The sequence below is a fragment of the Dipodomys spectabilis genome, unplaced genomic scaffold (assembly GCF_019054845.1).
Source record: "Dipodomys spectabilis isolate Male_0828 unplaced genomic scaffold, ASM1905484v1 ptg000051l, whole genome shotgun sequence".
In the NCBI taxonomy this organism is placed as follows: domain Eukaryota; kingdom Metazoa; phylum Chordata; class Mammalia; order Rodentia; family Heteromyidae; genus Dipodomys; species Dipodomys spectabilis.
The window spans coordinates 21,320,553-21,345,295 of NW_024870728.1; the positions used below are offsets into that span (position 1 = coordinate 21,320,553).

Genomic DNA, 24,743 nt, shown 5'->3' on the forward strand with positions numbered 1-24,743 from the left:
CTCCCTCTCTCCTGCATTGATTTTTTTTTTTCCTTTTTAGTTGACTGAAACAAAACAAAACAAAAGGGCCACTGGATGTCTGCCTTCTTGGGGGGTGAGCCAGACAGACTGACAAACAAACAGACCCAACTGTGCTCGGGGGAGGGTTTGTCCTCCCGTTTTGCCCGGCTGCAGCAGCATGGACGTGTTGGCTAGTTATAGTATATTCCAGGAGCTACAACTTGTCCACGACACCGGCTACTTCTCAGCTTTGCCATCCCTGGAGGAGACCTGGCAGCAGGTGAATGATTTAAATTACTTGTGTAAATCGTGTGGTGGCTGCGGAGACGCAGGGGCTGCGTTGGTGTGGGCTTTGGGTTGCATTTTTTTTGTTTGATTATTATTTATTAGTACTATTTTTTCCCCTTTCTGGCTGTATGTTGTTTAAAATGTTTTTGGAAACAGTCCTATACGCTTACCTTTCCACCCACCCCTAAACCCCTTGGTGCGCCGAGCCCAGCAGCCGGTCCGAACTGCCTGCATTTCAGTCACCAACACACATCCTTGCGCACACACTGTCCCCTATCAGAGACCCGGAGAACTTCTGGGGTTCGGAGGAACCGGGTGGAGAGGTGGTTTGGGGCTTTAAGAGCGATGGTTAACAGGATACCACGTCCCTACATGCACGAGTTCTACCTACTTGATACCTAAATCAGGTTTATCTATTTCAACTGGTGCTGAGAACTGTCAGTTGGGGGAAGGGGAAAGCGGAGTAATTGGCGAGTATCAATAAAGAATAGGAGCTTGATTTTTGAGATTACAAGGTGGGCAGAAGGGAGAGAAGCCCAGTGACAAAAGATGCTCCGAGGATATCTACAAGGACTGATCTATCTCAGGCTTGACAAAGCATTGTAGGTTTCCCCAGAGTAATGCCTCCAGAGAGAAAATACCCTCTACTTCTGTCCTTGTTTCTTTTCTTTTCTTTTTTCTTTCCTCCCCCCCCCCCACTTTTTTTTCTTTCTTTGAGATCTCTTTGCTGTGAGCCCAACCTTTGGACAAAAGGTGGTGTGTGTTTCTGTGCCTCTGACTTTGTCTTGGTGGACTAGTTAAGAAACTCCTAAGGATGCTGAAGGGCACTGGTGCCAAGTTGGCTAGGAGTCCCAGCTAGGATGAAGTGGGGCTTGGGGACAAGTTCACAGGGCTTTGTGAAGTGGAATAAAGAAAGTGCTGGTCAGTGGAAAGCAGTAGGTCTTCTGTGGAGAACAGTGTTTTTTTGTTTTTTGTTTTCCCCAGTATGGATTAGGAGCTGCTGAAGGGGACATTCTGCAGGAAAGATGGAGTGGGGGGGAGGGCGGGGGAGGAAGGGCTCCATATTTAAAAACTCTAAGATGTTCCCCATGGAAAGTCCAGGAAGACAGTTGGGATTTGTGCATCAGAAAGGTGAACTTGCTCTGTCAGTCCTAGAGAAACCTGCTTGCCCTGGGGGAGGGCTGTGCTAGGATGTGTGTGGCTGATCCTGTAACTTCTCTGCTCAGTGTCAGCAGCTTGTTAAGGCTAATGAAAGACTGAATTTTCTCTGCCAGGATCCAAAGCAGGATTTGTCAGCTTGAAGCTGGGATATTAACAGTTGCTGCTGTAAGAAGAGGATTTTAGGGTTTGTGGGGTTTTCTTGTTTGTTTTTGGGTTTTTTGGTTTTTGGGTTTTTTTTTTTTTTTTTTTTTGTAGAAAGAGCCTGTGACAAAGCCAACTGACTGTACCATTGTTACTAGTTGTTGTTTTCTTTTGACTAGAAGCTGCGAGTTTTCCTCCAGGTATTGGCCTCTGGTGTCTCTGTGTGTCCATGCATGCATTCCTGTCCCAAGATGCTGGCAAATACTCTCAACTCTTAGGTTTCTAAACACATGCACAGTTCATATATTTTTAGCACAGAACATTTCTTCAATGCATCTTTCCCCTCATCCTTTACAAGACTGTATCTCATGAAGGGTCTCACTGGATCTCTTTGACTCCTTTTATTTTGCATGCTAATTAAACCAAAATGTTGTCAGAATTTCATTTTCTAAACAGCCTTCATTTCACACCATCAGCCCACCAGTGCACTAGTGTCCAATCATTGCATATTAACAACTGTCTAGACAGGTTAGGGAAGGGAATCTGTTGATGTAGTCAGCCTGCCCCAGGCAGCTCTTGTTTGTGACTGTTAAGCAGTGTTGGAGGGAAGAAAGTTGGCTTTATTTGTTACAACGTTCCCTCCTGATGAATCACACAACTTTGTTTTGGTTCAAGTTTTCAGAGTAGTAAAGCCTGCTTAGGAGAACAGTTTCTCCAGAGGAAACCTGCTTTTCTAGATCTAGCTAGACCATCCTGGAGAAACTCTACATCTGCAGAGACAACATTGGCTTGACAATTAGTGGATGTGTTAGATCTATTGTTTCCTCACAAGCCAGCTTTGCTGTTTCCTCACAAGCTCTTCCCCCACCCCTTCCTGCAAGGAATCTCAAGCTTAGTTTCTATTTGCAGGCAAAGGTATGTTCTTCTTTCGGAACTCCATTCTTATTTATTGTCTTAATCTTCTCCAATTGCCAACCACTCTCACCTTAAGATCTTTCAAATTATTTCAGAGGCACACTCATAGTTCAGACTGAAGCACAACTTGTAAGCAAACACTTGTAAATAAGATTCCACTCTGATTTTGCTCTGAAAACTCTCCTTCCAACTGCTCCATATAAAGGTAGCCCAAACTCCCAAGTTCACACTGATTTCAAAACCTTTACCCTTCATCCCTTCCTTCCTCTCCCCACCCCCATCCCCTTGCCTCTTCTGAGTGATGATGGCTATACGCAACTGTTGGTTCACAATCAACCATCAGATGGTGAAATTTTGAGACTTCTTTACTCAAAACAGCTCAAGAGGGTTGCTACAAGAAAACCCAGGCTGGAGAAAGTCTTCTGCTGCTGTGGGATAATCAGATTTTAGAGGTCAAACAAGGAGTAATTATTAAATGTTCTTCTTAAAATGAACAATGTACCTGGCCTCCGGGAAATGAGTGAAAAACCGAGATCTCAATAATCTGATTTGGTGTCTAGAGAAGAGTGGCTTGGATGATAAACCTTAAACATATGTATTTGAAAAATTGAGGATGAATTGTTTGTGGATTTTATTTCAAACTTAGTATATGAGATAATTTCCTGTGTCACTGAGCTTGTGACAAAGTCATTGGTTGTGACAGGGCCACCTCCTGTCGTAGAGATCATCATTTTGACATTGGATTTTCAGGCAGCGATCCCTTAGCTACATATAGCTCCAACTCCGGAAATCATTGCTGGTGTAATTTTAAAACCCAAATGGACATCCCACATTAACAGCTCTTCATCCTTGGACTCTGACTGCATACTTAAGCACTTGGCCCAAGTAATATCATCTCTGCCTGTCATATAACTGTAAATTACACTCTGCTTATGTGGTCTATTATTTTATGGAATTCAGCTGACACAACTCTTAAGGCTACCAGCTTTAAGCTCTTTGGAAACTTGCAGGAAATTTTCCAAAAGCTATCAGAGCAAAAAAAAAAAAAAAGGAAAATGTCAAGAATACAACCCAAGCTGGAATAGATTATATTGTACCATTTGATGCTAGCTGAAGGGAGACCCATTCATGACTTTTGTTATTAAGAGAAGTTATGACTCTTTGCTCCCAATGCTGACATGAAAAAAAAACCAGACAAAAAATGCAGATTTGATACAATCCTCTTAGCTGTTTCTTTCTAGACTATACAAAGACTCTTAGAATTTTTATATATTTATTTTTCCTAGCCTGCTATCTCATGAGTTCAGGTCCAGTCATGATGCTCTGAGTCTCTTTGGGACTTAACTTTGCTTCATGTCATAGAGGAGCATATCATGTTTACTTGAATAATCTTATGGAATTATGCTCATAGTTAATGCTGATTCATAATTGGCAAATAGGGTCAGTTTCAGGCCTCTCTTTGGCTTGGAGAAAATTTTCCACTGCTACTGGAAACAAATAAATAAATCATAGAACCTTCTTCCCTCCTCCTCCATTCCCCCATTGTTTTAAACTAATGGCATAGTTGGCTACTCTAAGGACTAAAGTGTCCCCATAACATTGCTATTTCATCTTGGTTGCAGGCACCCTGAGACGTTTTATATTTAAGGGCTTTTGGTGTGAAGCATCTCTAGGGGGAAACCTGCAGAAGTGGTTGCCTTCCAAGAACAGGCTCGTGGTACTTAGGATGGGATTTGCTCAGTGAACCACGCTGCTTTTCCTTCTATATGATCTTGCCTTTGCATTGCCTCCAAGGCCTGAGCACCCAGGTGCTGTCTCAGCCAGAAAGACAAAGCAAACTGTGAGATCTGCCCATCCGCAGGTTTGCCACTATCCCCAATTTGTAGAAAACCTTGTCATGAATTAGAATTTCTTGGCAATAGCACCACCCTGAGAATTTTGTAGACACAAAGGAGCCTTGGTTACCATGCTGAAAGGATAAAATAGCTGGTTTCTCGCGCGCGTGTGTGTGTGTGTGTGTGTGTGTGTGTGTGTGTGTGTGTGTTTGTGTTTTCCAGTTTCTGTAAACCTCTTTTTTATAAATTTGAAATAGTGTCTTGGTAAATGAAAAAAGGTAGATTAAAACAATTAGAACTTCCCCTGCCCCTGTTATCCAGCCTTTTCTGTATAAAGATGCACCACTAGATAAATAAATGCAGCTTTAAAAATGAAAGCATATGAAGTCACGTACTTCATCCTTTTTCAATAGATTTGTTTCTATGTTTTCTTAATAGGCACATCTTTGTACAGATCTGGGGGGCCCTCAAACATTATCATTCCCTTTACCTGTCTACAGTTGGGTATTTAAAGTAAGTGAAGATTTCAATGAAGATATATATATATTTACTACATCTGTTCTTAGTAGGAGTAAATGATGACTATGATTCTTTGTTCTTCATGGACTTCACACCCTACTCCCTGTCCTGGGGAGAATGAGATTTTGGGGGTCCCATCTATTTCAGAGGCATTGCAGAAGATGCAGGGTGACAGCCTTGCCTTGAAATGATTTATGGATGGGGATGTTAGAGTCCTTAAGTGTTCAAATGTGAGCTCTTCCTCTTTCCCAGCCCATTCTAAATATAAATGCCTATAGGGGCTAATTTCCCTCTCCACTTAAATGAGGATAGTTTAGAGAGGGTCTTAATGGAGCTTTTAATAGCCATTCTCTTATGAATCTCCTAATTTTTCTCTCTTCAGAGAAACCCAATATTTTAGCTTTTTGAGTAGAAGCATTGCAGTCCTCTTCATCACTTTGTGCCTATTAAGGAAAGAATAGTTTACTCTGGCCAGTCCAGAGCAGCATAATAGTAGCTGGCTGGCTCATAATAGTAGCATAGTTGTTCTGATACTTGTCCAGTTAGTAGATGCCCCAATCTTTGCAGTTTATAACAGTGTGTAATGGATTTATAATCACCCTTGCCGAAACCATGACTGGCAAATGCAGAGACTGCATTTGTGTGACTCTGGTTCACTCTCTCCATCAGTTAGCACATTGTGTTGGAATTGGAATTTGCTGAAAGTTTAGGACAGCTCCCAACTTGAGCAGTGCCAGGTGGATGAAGAGTAGAGATTTAGTCTTCTGTAAATCCTTCTGTTCTCCCAAATCAACCAAATGTTTACGTAGCATGAACAGGTAATTGAAACCCAAATTGCTGGCTCCTGCCTAGTCTAATAATGACTAGAAAACCCTACAGCTACTAAATGGTATAGTCATTATTGTGACATATAACATTGACACCTTAAATAGTATCCCTCCTTTCATTGTATGCCCGTAGTAGGACACCCACAGGAGAAACACTACTTCTTAAATCTTTCCAAAATAAACAAAGTCTGCTACCATTCGCACAAGCTTTTATCATCATCTTGCTCCTCCCTACCTTGTCCATATTTCCTCCTGTTAATTGGCAGAACTGTTTCTATTTCCTTGAAACCTTTGTAATTTCCTCTCTTGATATTTGGTCTGATTCTAAGAAAGTGGTCTTTTTAAATGTAGTACGTCTCTTCTGTTACCTGTCAGAGGACTCATATCCTTGATATACACATGCTACAATGGAGTGTTAACAGTAGCCTTTCGTGTGAGTCTAATGTTGGTGTGCTTGAGATACATGGCTCTGATTTCATAGGAATACCATTCCTGGTTGAGATAGTAGATAGAACCAAAGACACCTTGTGGGATCTTCTTTATTTATATTAAAAATATAGAAAGTAGTCTCATTCTTATGCTCTTGTTCATGCAAAGGCCTGTGTTTGAGTGATGCAAAGGTGAATTGGAGGTAGAATATTCCTGACCAGCAGTGGGGAGAGAAAGCATGTTTAAAATGAAGTAAAAAATAGGACATAACTGAAAAAAAGGATCAAGTTCTATGGGCTCTGAACCCTTACTTATCTGTGTTTGCTCACATTGTTATGACTTTAAAAAAATTAAGACATATTAGAGATTTACTGAGTTCCATAGTGGACATGCTTTTAGCTAAGGATGTATTGGGGGCTGGATACTTTTAGGGCAGATGAGCAAGTGAGACTTCACATGTCCATAATGGCCAGGAAATGGCATCTATGTCTGTGTCATTCGGAAATGATTTGAGGTAATTAAAATAATTAATGTAGGACCATATGCAATGATATCTATTTCTGAATATGGATTCATTGACATTTCCTGAGGGTCATATTGAAAGTCAGGCCTTCAGCTTTGAACCAAAAATAGGGACAGAGCATCTTAGAATTTCAACTCTTGAAAAGGTCTTGTTTTTTTGAACACTAAAATACTAGGGTTCGACCAAGTGACTGCTGAAGCCAGAGGAGGCACTGAATTCTTCAAGGACACACTTTTTAATGTTAACACTGATACCTATAGAGCCCTGGGCTTTTTTCAGATGCCCAAATCAATTCTCTTGCTCCCCATTACTGCTTTTGAATATGCTTAGACTCATTCCTCATACTCTGCTATCCTCTATCCCCAAAAGAGAAAACCCTACCCCCATTTTAAAAAAAGAACACTGGCACATACAAGTTTGGAATTGCCTGGATTCTAGACCAAGCTAATGAATAGTTTAGAGATGCCTTACTTCTTTAATTTAACCCCTTTCCCACTTGGGGTGTGTGTGTGTGTGTGTGTGTGTGTGTGTGTGTGTGTGCGCACGCACGCGCGCGTGAGCATACGTGTGTGTGCCAATCCTGAGGTTTGAACTCAGGGACTGGGTGCTGTCCCTGAGCTTTTGTTTTGCTCAAGGCTAGGCTCTACCACTTGAGCCACAGCTCCACTTCCAACTTTTTGGGCAGTTAATTGGAAATTAAAGCCTCAAGGACTTTCCTGCCTGGACGATTTTGAAGCTTGATCCCTAGATCTCAGTCTCCTGAGTAGCTAGGATTACAGATGTGAGCCAGTAGACCCTTTCCCACTTTTAATAATGTATATTAAATTGGAAAACACTATACTGGTTAAAGGAAAAGCTGGTTAAAGGACCACCATTTGAATAGTAACAAATGGAATGGGACTAGGGAGGTTACCTGGAGGAGTATGTGGTGTAGGTTGGATGGAAGGTAGAGCTAGGGTTTCATGTAGAAAGCAGCAAATGTGAAATGACTTTATTTTTGATACCCTGACCAAACTGTATGAAATAGCAATCTATGTACCAGTTTATGAAAATCTTTTCTGACATGTGTTAAAATTCTTCAGAGGGTTGGCTGGGCAGTAGGGTAGTTTATAAATTTGAACAAAACAAAATGCTGCATGCTCTAGTAGAGCAGGATGAAGAACACAGCCTAGTAGAGGGTCCTGGAAGATGGAGCAGGCCTGAATTGCACAACACTTCCTACTGATCACTCCTGTGTCCTTCCTACCTCCTCATCACCTCTGCTAGTTCTGATGGTGGAAATCCTCCCCTACAATTTATCTTACAGTCCTCTTTTACCTCTAAGATCTTAGAAATTGAAATTTCCTTCCCAAATAGTTATGGATTCTTTATTTCCTCAGAGCTATCTACATCTTCAACTGTAGGTATTTTCCTGCCTTTCAGGTTCATGTTTTTTTGTTTGTTTGTTTGTTTGTTTAATTTGAGATATGCTACTGTTGGTAAAAGCATTTTGGACTGCTTCACCATTGCCACAGCTGAGTATGTTTCAATGTCTACATTTTTCAATTTCTGCTGTGATCTCTTCTTTTTCTTGGCTTCCTTATTTCATTTGATAACAGGATCATCCTTCTCTTAATCTAGGTTGGGTGTACCAGCTATCTTTGGCTTCTTGTTTTCCCTGAATCTAACTTTAAAAATAAATAAATAAAAGGTTCTAGTTTCAAAAATCCTGTGAATTAAAATGTAAAATCAGTGTCCAAGGTCCCATGGACTTGGCTTCTGTAGAATGTCAGCATTCTTCTTTCAACTTTCTGTTCCCTCTGCTGTTGCCCTGGGTAGATCCTGTCACTTCCCTGAAATTGTCTTTCTGCCACTCTAGGCCTCTGGTGTTCAAGGCTCCCTACTACACATAGGATGAGGCCAGTCATTCTAAGAGGCAAGGTGTTCAAAAACTTGGCCTGTTAAGTGCTGTCCACTTTTATGGGTAGTAAATGCCATCCAAATGAATGGAGGGTTTATTTGCAGGGGTTTTTATGTATATTTTTCCTGTGACCTTCTCCCTTTCCTCTCTCCTATCCCCCTTCCCCTCTCATTCATTGCTCTTTGCCCAACTTCTATCCATCCTTTAATCTTCAGATAGTTGCCACATCTTCCAAGAAGCTCTCCCTTACCCTCAGCTAACAGTAATCGCTACTATTTCTACACTCTTGGCAGAAGTTTTTACTTCCTTATATTTTTAGTGTTGTAGAATAGCCTAAGTGACTGTTGTTTCTCTCTGTCTCTCTGTCTCTGTCTCTGTCTCTCTCTTTTCCCCTCTACCATCTTTTTTTTCTTTTCTTTTTAGATAGGTTGTGTGAGTTAAAGAAAAGTTGATGCTTTCGCTATGATTTTGTTAATCACTTTTTTTTTTTTTTTGGTACTAGTCCTGGAGCTTGAACTCAGGGCCTGAGTGTTGAGCCTGAGCTTTTTTTTTTTTTTTTTTTTTCTCGAGGCTGGCACTCTACCATTTGAACCACAGTTCCACTTAGGGCTTTTTGGTGGTTCATCTAAGAATCTCAGAGATTTTCCTGCCTGGGCTGGCTTCAAACCCTCATCCTCAGATCTCAGGCTACTGAGTAGCTAGGATTACAGATGTGAGCTACTGGTGCCTGGCTGCTGATCACTTTTTAATATATAATTTGCTTTTTGGAGAGTCTTGTGTACAATAGGGATTTATTAGTTATTTGGAGAGTATGTTACAACTGTAAGATTTTAAGATTTGACTATGTTATTAGTAGTGGTTCTCAGTTATGGTTGCACTGCAGAACAAGCAGATCATTATCCCTTTGGGAAAGACGCAGGCAGTCATCAGCATTTGTATAGCTTCCTGGTGCTTCCAACATGTAGATGGAAGCATTGAGCTATTGGCCAGTAAAGGGTCAATGGTACAACAGCTTATAGCAGGCTTCTTTTCCTCATATTGGAATATTTAATTTCTTGTGTAACTTGCTAAGTTATGCCAGAGGTTTCTAACAAAGCAGAGCCGAGATGGCGGCTGTTCACAGCTCACTGGTCAACAGCAGCAGCCTAAATGCTCTGTATTTTGCTTTCTCTCATCTTAAAACATCTAACTCAGTCCATTTTGGCTTATATTTCCTCTGACCCACTCCAGGTTTGCTTAACCTGGTCAAATTCCATTTCTGGAAACTTTGTGGTGTTAGGCATTAAGCTTCAGTCATGTGGTGTTTTCAATAATTCTTAGTAGGTCCTCAGCCATAATTTTCCATGGACTCAGACTGCTCCATGGTTTTAAAGAGATGTATGTGTGCATGCACATCTGTTGGATGATGCCAGGTAGGTTTTAGGAACCAGCTCTCCATTTAAAAAAAAATTTTTTTTACTGACCACACTGTTAAGGAAGTGGGCTCTGTTTATAAAGAATTTCAAAGGAATCATCTTTCTAGTAAGAGGAACAAAAATAAACTGTGGAACAATCACTGCTGAGCACATTCAGGCAAGGAGACAGCCTCCAAATCCACGGAAGGCTTGGCTCCTATGGTAATGACAGTGGGCGTGTGGTGATCTTTACAAAGAAGCCTTAGAAATGCCCCTTTTTTTCAAACTGTGCTGTTTGCAAAATTCTAGGTCCTGTAGTGGCATCCTTTCATCTATAAGCTGTCTTTGATGGGGGTATGTATGGTTGGCAAGAGAGAGCATCAGGAGAGGAGCTCAGAGCTCAGAGTTGAAGGATGCTTTTTGGAAAGCTCAACCCAGCTGTGAAAATGGCAATTAGTGTGAAGCAATTCTCCTGCAAGGGAGTGTCTGACTGCTCTCGACCCCAGTCTCACATTCACCTTCCAGAGCCCAGTAAGCAGGAATTTAATGGAATGGTCATAGTGTTGGTATCTATTTTTGGAGAAGCAGCAAATTTGCCCAGCATACAAAGAAGTGGAAATAGACCTTTCCTATGTGTGACCCTACCTTTTGAGGTTTTAGTGGTTGTTCACATTGTCACTATAGGCCTTGTCCTGGAGCCTTGTGAAGGAGGGCTTCTGAGAGGAAGCTCATGGGCAGGGTTGATTCTCCTGGGGGAATTCTACTGGAGATCTTGCTTAATGTCAGACTCAAATCATTGATTTTGCTTCTAAGTACCAAGATTGTTTGGCTTTATCCTATGTTGAAAATAGGTTCTTCCTTCCTTGAATATGGATTCAGAGCTTATTTGTTCTATGATGGGAATTTTCATATTTTTCTGACAAACACCCATGGTGCACTTTGATAATTGTTTGATAATGGGCTACGAGTGTTTTGCTTGTGGTCTCCTGACACTGACACATCCTTCCTGTTAACTAGGGAGCAGGCACATATTACAGAATTTCCCACTCAGAGGTGAGAAAATTGGGGTAGTGGGTGATTAAGCAAGTTGTCTAACTGTGGCTACAAAACGAACTAGTGTAAAACGTGTGGCAGAATCTACTTTTATCTTTCCTCTTTCCACATAGCTGTTCTTCCATTCATTATGTAGCATCACAATAATGTCTAATCTATATGCTTCCTAAAGGTTATCTCCTTGAGTTCCTTATATGCATCCTTATCTTTCTTTCTTTTTTTTTTTTTGGGTCCGGTTGTGGGGCCTGAACTCTGGGCCTGGGCGCTGTCCCTCAGCTCTTCAGCTCAAGGCTAGCGCTCTACCACTTGAGCCACAGCGCCACTTCCGGCTTTTTTTTCTTTTTGCTTATGTGGTGCTGAGGAATCGAACCCAGGGCCTCGAGCATGCAAGGCAAGCGCTGTACCACTGAGCCACCTTCCCAGCCCATGCATCCTTATCTTTCATCTTCATGGTGACCTTGTGAAATATCTATCTTGCTAATTCCTATTTTATAGATGGAAATATTGAGGTTTCTGCTATTCACTAGCTTTTCTAAAATTATATGACATGCAAGAGGTTGAGCTAGAATCCAAAATTAGGCAAGCTACCCGACACTCTTTAAGTTTCATATTTATAATGGCTTCTGGTTAGAGAGGAGACATCAGGGCAGAAGCCAAGTTGTGGCCTGGCAGTCAGTGGACTTATATAGATTTCAGCAGCTCACTGGTCTGTCTGCTTTCTGGGTTTTGCTTTTCTCATCTGTAAATGTACTAGACTGTGCTAGATGCTGCTGAAGGTCACAGTGTTTTACAGTGCAAGAGTTACGTGGAGGCAGAGCTGGAACCTTGAGAAAGTCACTGAATGTCTTTGAGTCCTATTTGTCACCCATGGAAAGAGTTATTATATCCTGTAAAAGTGGCTTTCTAACTCAGTGTCTTGGAATATAGCAACCACTTGAATGTTCCTTCCTCACTCCTGGGCCTTTTTAGTAATAGTACAAAAGTCTCTTTCTCAAAAACTGTGGATGGTCTCTGGGAGGTCTTAGTGATCCTGGAGCATCTAAGAGAAGATGGATGAGAGATGGTAAGGTAGAGTGCTAGACATGGTATATGCACGTGGAATTCCTTTCTCTGCATATGGGTGAAGTTCTCACTAAGTACCTAGTAGTTAGAAGGATATATATTTTCCTCATAAATTGGGTCTAGGGGTAACATCTTTAACAGCTGCTTGTCCAACCTATTGCTGATGACTAAACCTTCTAACATGCAGTTATTCTATTTTATTGTATTTTATCTTATTTTATTTTATGAGTCAAAATTAGGTACACATAACACAATACAGTACTGGTTACTGTACCTGCCATTTCTGCCTTACCCGATGACTGGGCTTACAGCAGCTTATGAGAGTGAATCAGGTTTTATGAGATCTATAAATATCTCAGATAGGAATTTTATTTCATTTTCCTCCTTCAAATAAGACATAATGGAAGCACTCACATACACGAGGAACATTCTTTCTGTGATAAAAGTAGGGTGTTTGTGAATTGGCTTCTGAAAGGCAATCATTTGATAGGCTTATGTTGGGAGGGTTTTTTTTTTTGCGGGGGAGGGCCAGAACCATGCATATGCTGCTATAAAACTCAAAGATTATTACTTCCTTTATAAGGTTTATCCCAGTACCTATGGAGAGATTTATTTCAGAGGTGCTGGCTTGGTATAAAAACTGCATGCCCTCCTTCTGCACATTGTTATTTTCTTAAAGATATAGACACCAGGAAAAGGAAGTCTGAGCTTCCCTAGGAAGGTTTCATACTGCTTCATATAGCTCATTACATTGGAATTACACTTTTAAAATATTCTTATGACTGTTTATTTTCTTAATGTACATGAACTAATATCAGGAATGGGAAAGATTTTCTCTTATTTGACAAGTACCCAGAAGGGACTATGAACCCTACAACATAACAAAAGAATTTTATGAAATTCAAACTGAATTTTCAAAAGCAACTCTTATAGGTGTCTCCTTCTTCCTATCTGTAAAATGGAAATCATGGGCTTAAAATTTTTCCATGTCTTAACTCAGATCTATTGTTGCAAGTTTAACCGACTTCTAAGGCTTCTTGCTGTTGTTTTAGTCTGACCACTTAGTTCTTTATTTTTCCTTCCATTTTTTATTTTCTTAGTAAAGGCTCAATATTCCTCTTGTATCTTCTCTCTTATAATATAAAATATTATATACTAAATATAGTCTTTATATTTAACTAGAAAGGAATTTAATTTGTTCTTGAAAAAAATAAACTGCATGAACTTAGAATAGTTGCATCAGAAAGCATGCAGAGAGGACTTTCTCTTTCATGTTATTGCATTTTTTTCCTATTTAACTTCATGTCAACATGTAACACAATCCTAGCACTTTGCTTCCACCACATATAACAGCCCTTCTGTGCTTCTGTCCACTGAAGTGATTTCTCTGCTCCTTAATTTCCTAATGTATACTGTGGGGACATAGAAGCAGTGAGATTATCAGAGATATAAGCAGGAAGCTTTTAGGCTTGAAGATGTGTATTACTTGGCTGGCATGCATATTTCAATTTTCTTCTTAAATGCTTTTAGACACTATCATGTACTCCTCAATTAACCTCATCTCCACTGTTTTTATCTTCCTTTGTTTTCACATTTCTGGCTCATGGCGCATGCATTTGTGTTTGTGACCCCTCCAGACTAGCAACTAACTACCTTTCCCTCCAAAACAACTTGTACGGGGGACAACTTTTAACTCCTCCATCACTATTTGAAGCTTGCTTGCTCAGTGCTCTCATCCATAGTCCGTTTTCATTTCTTTCTTGCTTTCTCCATCTTGTTGAATGTCTTTGTTTGGCATGCTATTTTATAAAGCAAGTTCCAAATTGCATCTCACTTTTTCCTAGTCATCCAGGTTCTGTTGTAGATCATGGAAATCTGGGATGGAAAAGACCATCTGGCTCATCCCTCCCCCTGCCTGGGCTGAGCAGTTGCATTTGAGCATGCTCATTCTTTATTGGTATTTGCAACATTTTCCAACTTGGAAACTAGCTGAGTTTCCTGAGTAGGTAGCCTCTTCTTGGTCTAAGTGATTATAAAAGGGAACAATACCAAACCCCCCAAAATGGTTTTTTTCATCAGCTAGCCTTCATTAACAAAAAAGATCATCACTGTCATGGTTTCTTTTGCCACCAGCAATCAGTGCTGGAGAAACCCCTTGTGTGTGTGTGTGTGTGTGTGTGTGTGTGTGTGTGTGTGTGTGTGTGTGCAGTTGGGGGATTTTCTCAATCTGACATTGAAGAAAATTGCATAGAGTTCCACAATACTTTAACTGCTTATTATTTTTATTTGTGTGGAAATGGGTTTTATATGACTTGTTTCACTGAGGAAGTGATGTTGGGTGTTATAGTGTAGTACTTTTCTGAGACTCAAGTACTTTGCTGTTTTCATACCTTTGGCTTTCAAGAACTGCCAGTAAGGTACTTGGCCTTCACTTTCTAATGCTTTCAGGATGCTATTCTACATTAGGAGTGCTTAAGAGAATTATTCTTTTATATTGGCTTCCTTATATGACTAAGGTTATATCACTTAGCTTGACCAGATGGGAATTTTTCAGGGTCATTATTTTCCTGCTTCAAAAAAAAAAGCCATTCTTTGACTTGCTGAATGTAAGGTGTTCTTCCTTTTTTCCAATCACTGATTAATTTTTCTTTTGAAAAAATTCTGATTTCTAATGAAGACCCAAGGTTATTATCCTCCCCTCTCCCTTCTCTTTCTCTCTCTTTCTGTGTTTGTAAAAACATTTGTCTTGTGTGTGAATTAGCTATTAAAAATGTTCCTGAAAAATGTTTCTTGAAAGGAAGGAAGAGAAAAAGAAAGAAGAAAGAAAAGGGAATAAAGACAGACATTAAGTGGATATAGAATGTTGGTAGACAATTTTTCCTGCAAAACAGAAGCAGAATACAAACCAGTTGTCCTTTGACCTAGGATGGGCCTCCTTACTTGTTTTTCACCAGCTTTTACATCTGCAGGATTTTACAAGAATTAGAACTTTAGGAGCATTCCACCTCTCATTGTAATCATTCCTCTTCCTTATCAATTTGTAAATAACCTGCCTGAGCTTTAGGGATCATTAAATCCAAGCCAATATTGTACTCTTAAGAATTGTGAGACCTTCTTTCAGTATTTTACATGTGTTTTCATGTTAGCATAATGCATGGTGCAGCATGGCTCACAGCCAGGCTTCCTGAACGGTGGGCTGCAGTTCTCAGGCTTAGTGAGCATCATATTAAATGACACAGAATCACTTTGGAAGACAGTCTCGTTTCATTTTTAGTTCCTTCCATCCTTTTAAACTCAAGGAAGTCTCATTCTTCCCTTCCTACTACCTCTCTCCCTTTCCTCTGATTATTATTATTCTTTTCATTCACGAGAATCGGTTTCAGACCCTGAGCTTCTGACAGGCTTTAGAAGTTCAAATAAGGTTTTATTGTCTTTATTTTTTTGTTATCTCCTTTTAATAGACATTTGTAGCAAATACAATAAAAGAAAATAAAACACATGCGATTCTGTAAAGGTAAGTGAAAACTGAAAGCAGGGAAATGATTGTGCAGATGGAAGACTGAATTGGTAAAAATGTGTGAAGGGGGAATATAACCGAAGTCACTAGTGTTGTGGGAAACTGAAGGGATTTGGCATCAGAAAATGTGGAGTTTAGTCTTGACTTTGTAAATATAAACCAGGGGGAAATACTAAACTGTCTTTTTCCATCTGGAATGCAGGGATTATAATAATAGGATTGTTATAATCAAATAATACATGGATATATAAAAGTGCTTTGTAAACTGTCATGTGCTATACAGGGTTACTGCTTCTCTGTTCTGTGGTTGGAGATGCTTTGGCTTTAAGCTTTAAACTAATACCTTTTGTTGGCTTTCTTCTTTTTTATGATTTCTGTTATTTTCTTTGCAGAAACTTAGGAGCTTCCTGTTCATTTAGGGCTGTGACTGGTGCTTTAAGCAGGGGGCTTTGGAAATGTCCTACTGGTTGCCTAAATGGACATAAAACTTGCTAATTTCTCGTATATGTGCTAGCTTTCAACTACATTTTGAGGAAACTAAGATGAGTTTGTGGAAGATAGTATGTCAGAACTTCTAGATAAGGATGATACCGTATGTGTGCATGAGTGCGTGTGTCTGTGGTGGCAGTGGTACCCAGGGATGAAGAAAGTATAGAATTGGGGGTGGAAGTGAGAGCCTTGGGGACACTTTGCATCTGAAAGTGGAAGTGTGTGTGGCTGACTCATTCACAGTGCTCTGTCACATTCTGAGAAAAAGATGGGGACTTACCTGGATAGGAAGTCCTGGGTTTATCGGGAGCCACTTCCCCAGGTTATTCCATACTGGGGATAGAGTGACAGAGAAGCATGTGGCTCTCTAGGGTGTAAACTCTATCTCAGCTAGAGACAGCCGTGGTATGGAGTAACTGCTGGTAGGAAGGGAGGTTGGACTCTTAGAGGGTTACATTTGCTGAGTTGCCCAAACCTCAGGAACTCTTCATTGATGATGCTGCGGGGTAAGACAAGTGCCCGACTGAAAAGAATTTTAGAACTCAAGTGTCAAGTACGAAGTACACTCTTATGCAGTGATGTTACCCATAGCACTGGAGAACACAGCATTCATCTGATCTCTGTCCCTAGAGGCTCTCTGGATGTCTTCCTGTCATCAATGACGTGGCAAGAGGGTGAGTTCTCTGTCCACAATAGACCACCCCACAGTGGGCCTGAGCCAAGCATGAGCACAAGAGAAAGCCAGGATGGATTGTTGCCAATCTCTTGAAGGATTGTCAGCATTTCCAGTAGAGCAGATATAGGCACCCCTGGGAATGTCCCCTTCTTGATGGGAGTCTGGGACCCCTGCAGAACCTCAGCATGATAGAGCTAGAAAAATGGATAGCTAGGTTAGAAGACAAAGGCAGAGCCTCCTGGAGAGAGACTGACAGCTTGAGGGAGGGTGTCGCTTTGAAAGTGTTTTTAATTTTTCTCTCCAGAAAATTATTAACGACACCCAAGGTAGGAAAGGAAACCCATCAGTTTCTTATTTTTGACTCAGAAATCAACAAGAATGGGTACAGTTGGGCAAAAGACAGATTTTTTCAGTCCTTGGGAGGATGGAAGCTATGAATGCAGCAATGAATTGTGTGGTAAGAGACACTCCTTAGTTCTTATGGCCTTGAACAAGAAGAAGGACGTTAGAGAACATGTGTAAAGACTGGACGTATAATATTTTAAAGGCACCCAGAATTTCAAGAATGGAAAATAGGATGAGGATAGTGGGGTGATAAAAGGTTTCCCCATATCACCTGCATTCCAGCCTTCCAATTAGATATTAGCAAAGGAAAAGTCAGAAGAAGAGTCATAAAGATGGCGACTGGGGGCCAGTCTGGCAGTGTCAAGGGGTGGAACAGGAAGGATGTCAGGCAGTAGAGAGTAGTGTAGACTCGAAATGTAAGTATAGACACCATTTAAAGGAGTAGCTGTCATTTGACTCTTAGAAATGCTGTTCTAAAGGAATGTAAAAAGCTGTTGACAGATCGTTTGGTTTTTCAAGAGAAGCTAAAAATCTGATGTTTTAAAATCTCAAGTCCTCAAAAAAAAAATCACAATAAAAATATTGAATATGTCAAAAAACCATCATGGGTTGGTTCTCGACACCTTATTTCATCTAACTTTTGGGGTTGAATAGCTCTGTCTTCATAAATCCATTCAGAGTGAAAATCCAGGGCTGTGGCCAAGGGTTTTCTTGCTCTGTCTGCCCACCTAGGCTCTAGGTTGAATCATGTGGGGGCTCTGAAGTTCACAGTTGTCTCTGGCCTTGGCTCTAGACTTTCATGAGGTCAACTTATGGAGGAATCATGGAAGTGAAGAGGGACCCATGTTGGCCTCTTGACCCACTTGTATAGGGATTTCTTCAGACATATCTTTGTTTCACTTTCCCACAGGAGCAATTTGATTCTGGGGTTAGGAATGTGACAAGCACTTGAGTATGTGGCTGGGTTTTTGCCATCAATGTGATTTGCAGGGAAGTGTGGCCATAAAATGCTTTGAGATCATGAGTTGGATAGACTTTCCATCTGGTAAGCCATACCTTTCTCTGCAAAATTAAATATTTATGTACTTTTAAGGTTTAGTTTTGATTTTTTAAAAGAGGGTAAAATTAAAAAAAAAAACCTCACTCAACTATTAAAAAGAACATAAAATGCTTCAGATGAAATGGTAACATTCCAAGTTCACAATAGTTGGCTTTATTGGAAAACATTGCTTTGGTCTTTAAAGAAAATCAAACGTGTCCTAGAACATTTCAAAAACTGGCTGATGTTACCAGCCTGGCCTCAGGAGACCGTGGAAGCAGACAAGCCAGGAGCTTGTGCTGCTTGTATTCAGCACACTGTATTATGGAAGACTTTTGCCATCATTAATTAATTATTCCCCTTTCTCTCATGTTAGGGTTTCTCCACTGTGCCTTTTCTCACAGAGCATTGACTTCACTTATTTAAAAGAACTTTATATTTTGAAATGTAGACTCACAGGAAATTGTAAAAATAATACAGAGCCCTGTAGCCTTCACCCAGCAAGGATGACATCTTAAGCAGTCTTCCTAAGTCTTACTTCCTTTGCAGGAAACTTCATGTAAGGGACTGGAATGCACGTAGTAGGAGACATACACAGAAAAAGGGGTGGAATCTTTATGGGGAAGAAGAGGAGGGAGAGGAGAGAAGCATCCTGGCCTTCCCTGACTAGACTTCCATATACCTGAGATGTTTCAGCTGGTAAATAAAAAAAAAAAAATACTACATTCTATGTAAATAGGAAATGGAAAAAGAGGAATTAAATGCCAATTATATGTGCTGCTATATATTAGATGTAGATATTATATTATGTATATATGTTAATATATGTATACATAAGCATTTATTGACAGTTTAGAGGAGGGTACTGGGTGAAAAAGAAAAGATTATAACTTTTTTTTTTTGACGGTCGTGGGGCTTGAACTGTAGGCCTGTGCACTGTCCCTGAGCTCTTTAAGTCAAGGCTAGCACTTAGCAGTTGAGCCACAGGGCCACTTCCTGCCTTTTCTGTTTATGTGGTGCTAAGGAATCGAACCCAGGGCCTCAAGCCTACAAGGTAAGCACTCTACTACCACTGAGCCACCTTCCCAGCTGATTATCACTTTTTTTGTCATGCTTAAATGCCTTTGACCTTCCTGTGGGATCATTACTTTTAATTTGTAAAGAAAAATCCAGGAAATGCAATAAGGAACCAGGTATGTTTTCTTATGCTTATATTTTCTGAAAGTCCAGTGTTAACTTAAGTAGATCAGTAATTTGGACCAATAATGATTATCTATGATTATAATTGCTGCTCTTTCAGTTGGGCCAATAAATGAACTTGTTCTCTTTCTCCCCATGACCTAACTGAGAAGACAGATATGGAACCAGGTAGGCAAGATCAAATCCCAGGTTGGATGATTTAGGCAAGTGCAATTTCATCCAACATACTCATTCCCAATCCGTTCTTGCCTGTGGACTGATCACAAGTGGCCAAGTGTGTGCTGCATAGTGAGGTTACTGTGTCCTGGCCCCATTATGTTTCCTTCATGGAGGGGACAGAGTAGAGCCTCTCAGGGGGACAGAGGGAATGGGAGATGAGTGAGTCATGCACTTCATTTTGTTTCCTTCTTCTCCTTCTCCTCCTCCTCCTCCTCCTCCTCCTCCTCCTCCTCCTCCTCCTCCTCCTTCTTCTCCTCCTCCTTCTTCTTCTCCTCCTCCTCCTTCTTCTCCTCCTCCTTCTTTTTTCCTTTCTTGGGCTGGAGTGAGTAAAAGGAATAAGAGGAAGTCTGAAACCTATACTTCCAGAAATCCCTGGAAGATATTTTACTTGTGGGAATGGAGGGCTCCTGAGGGAATGTATAGGACAAGAGAAATGTGTCCTGCAAGGAGAATGAAGTCTGAGAGAAAAGAGAGTTTCCCAGAGGAGGTAGAGGAAAATATCCAGTGAAGCACGGGGAGGGGAGGGAGCAGAAAGGAAGCAGCAGTAACAGCTCCCATTGGTTTGGCTCAGAAGAGGTCAAAGAATAGTGTCCTTTGGTATTTGAGGAACCAGAGAGTGGCTGAGCAAGACAGGGGGAGGATCATTTAGGAAGTGTGTCCTGAATTCTCCCAACCTTACTTGGTAGTAAATATGGAGAGAATGTTAGGAAGCTAGACCAGTAGCTTTAATGGAAGGGTAGCATGAGTGGAGATGAGAACAGAAGAATCCTATGCCTCTAAAGCATAGGCTTTATGTCCTGCCTTTTATTTGTTCACTTGCCATCTGGCTGTTCTTTGTTACTTTAAATCAGGGCAGTTATTCCTGGTCTTGAAGGACTGGCCTTGCTAGATGAGAGCCCAATGTACATCAGGGATGAAGACATGGAAATGTTCACAGTCACTCATAATAAATCCAAGGGGTGCTTGGGTAGAGAATAGTGAGCACTTAATATTATAGCTGTAACTCATTTTCCTTCTGTACTTCTTTGTTTTCATTCTATAATTCTTTCACCGAATTCCTCTCCTTCCCTTCTAGTCATCCTCTCTTTATTGAAGACTTTCGGTGTGTAAAGCACTATACTGGGTGCTGAGGATGCCATTGTAAGCCAGACAGACATTCTCTGTGTTCACAGACCATAAAATCTAGAGGTAGACCAAAGAGCTAAATAAATAAATATGGAAGGGTGAGTTATCATTGGTCTAGAAGGAACAGAATAGGCTGCTGGAAAGAATGACTCTTACAGTCTCACCTGACATTCTCAAGGGATTTCTTCCTCCAAAATGTTCTTCTAAAACTTTCTCCCATATCTTTACTACTCAAAAAGAATCTGCAAAGCAACGGACATTCAAGAAACACTTGTGATCTTCAAATACTTGTATTTTATTAATTGTGAGTTTCTCTCCAAGTTTATAGCTTCCTTTTATGCTCTAGACAGAGTTTGTGTTTTGCTAATCAAGGAAGTGGTCACTTCCCACATTTTTTTTTGTATCTTCAAATTCTACCAACAGTAGATCAGAAATATTCAGAAAATAATGTCTATATTCAACCTGTTTTCCTTGTCATTATTCCCTAAACAATACAGCATAACATATATTTGCATAGCACCTACATTGTAACAGGTGTAATAAACAGGCTAGCAATGGTTTAAAGTATATAAGAGAATGTGGGTAAATTATATGCAACAATAGAACTGTTGTCTATAAGGTGTATCAGGTGTGTCCAAAAACCAATCTCCTATAGGTAACTAGAGATGACTATTTGTTATTGTTTAAAGTTCATTTTTAAATAAACTTTACTTTTTTCTTAATGCATTCATATTATGTTCCACTGGAAAAAATAAGGGTAGTATATAAAAGGAAAATTAATAATTTTTTCCCTGTTACATATTAAATTATATCAGGTAACACAAAGATAGGCCTAATGATAAGTTACTGAACAGAACTTTCTAGTAAAGTCCATCAATGTAAAAGCAGTAGTTGATTTATGGACATATTAGTGGCAAATTATTTTTTGAATATAGAGTTGATAAGCATTTCAACACTTAAATGCTGTTCTAGAACTGACTAGCAAGTTACCATTGTTTCCTGTTGACAGATGTGAATAACATCAATGAATACAGTAGGCAGCATTTGTTTGATTCTGACTTGGCTTGGTACCTGCTAAGAAAAGAAAAGAAAAAACAAAACAAAACTATTGTGAGAGAAGTGATGTTTATTCAGCAACCAACAGGTTGAATTGAATATGACTGGCAAGGGGCATGTGAACTTTCACTCTGGAATCAAAAGCCAGAACCCAAGAGCCATTTGAAGAAGGACACCACTGCACAGAGACAAGGCATTTGCTTGACCTGCACTTTTGGAGGAGAGATTTGAGGATTAAGATGCATCTGAGGATTAAGATGTATCTTTGTTTATTTATAATGACAGCAAATTTGCGGTGACAGTTACTAGAACTACTGAGGGGTGGTGGCTGGAGACTACCACATACTTTCATGTGAGGGCAAAAGTGAAATGAATTGAGTCATATGATCTAAGGGAGGGGACAGTGACCAGGATGGCTGGGTGGCAGTCCTAGGCAAAATAAAAGACATAGGACAGAAATGAGGTCCTGACTTCATGCAGCTTTGGCAATAATTCTGGATTTGTTCTGGTGAAAATACTTGAAAGTGCTCATTTTGGTATTTTTCAGATGACCCAAGAAGGCAGAGTGAGAAGTTAGAGACGGTGGGGTATTTTAAAAGTTTGTGACTGCAGATGGAGGAGTGTTATGTTGGTGTAATTCATTTAGAACTTGTGCCAAAGTCAGCCCCTAGCATGAGTTTTTCTTCATTGACATGTAGGACACCTACCAGACAACAGCCTTTTTCCACCAGTGCTTTGGTTGGTCTTGCTGTATGTTTTCTTATTGTAACAACTCTTAGATTAGGAGCAAGAGTTTAATTTTTAAAAGGCCTATCAACACTGAGTCCTCTGTTGCACTTGCGAAGCCTCTGCCTCCTGGAGTGAGGACTTTAATCAAGCATCCTCTCCCTCCGAGCCATCCTCCCGTCCCCTCCCCCTGCCTTCTCTCCACCAAGGCCCAGAGCAAAGCCTTCTCTTATGATATTGCAGAGTTCATAATGCTGCTCTATTGATTTTGCAAGCCTCTCAGTCACAGGGGAGTGAGTGGGGGGATGGGTCCAGAGGGCTGTGCGCCTCGTCCAACTCACTCTCCAGCCCTGGAGCTTTTGTTTTCAATCTGGAAGCTTCAGACTGGGGCTGGGTTTGCAAAGGTCAAATATGCCTGCACATTTCATCCATAAGTGAGCCCTGCCCGGGAGCCTCCACTAGTTAGTTGGCTGGCATTGAATCTGAGCAAGTAGGACCAGATTCATAGCCAGATCCCTGCTGGACACCAACCTGCAGCTGCAGTAGGCCCCCAGCAACACTGGCCTGCACAATAGGGTCTTAAATGCCTGTCTACAGGAATGGGTGAGGTTTCCTCTTTGCTTAGAAAGCCAGAAAAACATTCAGAGCGAGGTTATGAAGGAGAAAAACATACTCTGGCCCCAACCTTTCCTCCCCTCTCCAACAAAACCTTTGAGAATTTCTAATGAGGATTTCAGCAGAAAAACATTTTTTTTTCTGGGTAGGGAGAGAGGTCATCTAATTCCCTTCCTGTTCTTCCTTTCTATGTTTTCTTATCCTTCTTGTTTATTTTAAACCTTATGTGCACGGTCAAGTTATTGATTTCTGAGGAACTAGCTTTTTTGATAATGAGAATTCCTTATCTATTGATGATCTTCTTGAATTGACTACCAACTCAGAGCTGAATTCAGTCATGTTCTTGATCAAGTTATTATTATTGTTGTCTGTTTGCAGCCCAAACTTTATGTGGGTAATATTGATATTTACTTCTTACCTTTTTGTTGTTTTTGTTTTCCTCTCATGATCTGTTTGTTATATGTGTGTTTCACACTGGGAGTAGAAAATGCTTTCCAAAATGACTTTTTAGTGTTGAGCCTCAGGAATATTACTTGGCAATATAGACATGACTCCTGGGCCATTTTAATCTTTCTTTGAATTATCACTTTGAATCAGCCCCTAACTTTCAGTAAGTGCCCTAGTGGGGCTAAGCCCAGAGCAACAGCAATGTAATTATAAAAGCCATGATAATTACATTTTGTAATTCTGAGGGTACATTTCTTGATGTTCCAAAACCTGTGCCCATATATCAGAAACCCTGACTGTTCACTGCTCCCCAACAGAGTAGGTCATCTATGACTATATTCTTGCTCATATGGTCTGTCTTTCAAGAATGTCCTTTATCCACCTTGTAAAAGCTTCTTCCTTTATCAAGGTCAGCTCAAGTGTGACATCTTTACATGGCTCTTTCACTGTACACTCACCAGAAAGAGTAAATTGGTTATTTCTCTTTGTTGCCACCAATTTCACTCACCATGGTTATTAGGCATACAGATGTCAAGTTATCGTAAATTGTTTCTATTTCAATCCCTTCATTCTTCCTACAACTATAACACCTTAGAACAAAGTGTCTCTTAGAAAGTGGAAGCTCAGAAAGCCCTGCTGGACAAATTTCAAAACAGTAAAAGAGACAGTCCCTGCCCCTGAAAAGTGGACATGGGTTCACACAGGTGCAGCCTGTTTATTCTAGCAGGGCATTCTTCCTCCCCCGTCCTTATCCTGTTGGAGGAAAAAAAATATCCATCTGGACCTGACCTTGGTCACCTTAAAGTAGAGCATGTGATAAAATATGATAGATTTCTTTTAAAAAAGATTTTAATAGATTTTACATAGATTTTAAAATTGAGTAGCTACTGGCGATGCCAAATACTGTGCTTAGTTTAACTATGAGGTATGTCCTTCACTGTCATCTCTATAAAGAATGAATTGATTCCTTCTCTGTGTTGTCATTACATTTTATTCATCAAGTTCACCAAAAGAAGTTTAAAACTTCAAGGCTTGTGGATTTGTGTTTTTCTTTTTTCTTTTCTTCCTTTTTTTTTTTTTAAGATAGAATATACCTTGTCATTTCAGAGTGCCATCTCTGTTGATCTCAGTTTGGGACAAATTTTTTTGGGGGGGAGATTCTTAAGTCCAGTAGTGCTGGGTAAGGGACACTGAGCAGAGGACTAAAGAAATCCTGCTCATTAGTTACTTCTCCAGACAGGT

The 24,743-nt window shown here is 40.3% G+C and overlaps 1 protein-coding gene across 2 annotated transcripts in view; it reads left to right on the top strand.

Moving 5' to 3' along the window:
- Klf7 (Kruppel like factor 7) overlaps positions 1-24,743 on the top strand; it is an 86,481-nt gene that overhangs the window by 266 nt on the left and 61,472 nt on the right. For both annotated transcript variants that reach the window (XM_042679199.1, XM_042679200.1), the window contains exon 2: positions 41-280. In XM_042679199.1, the coding sequence (XP_042535133.1) occupies positions 179-280 (102 nt within the window). In that variant the 5' untranslated portion in view covers positions 41-178. The remainder of the gene's footprint in view (positions 1-40; positions 281-24,743) is intronic.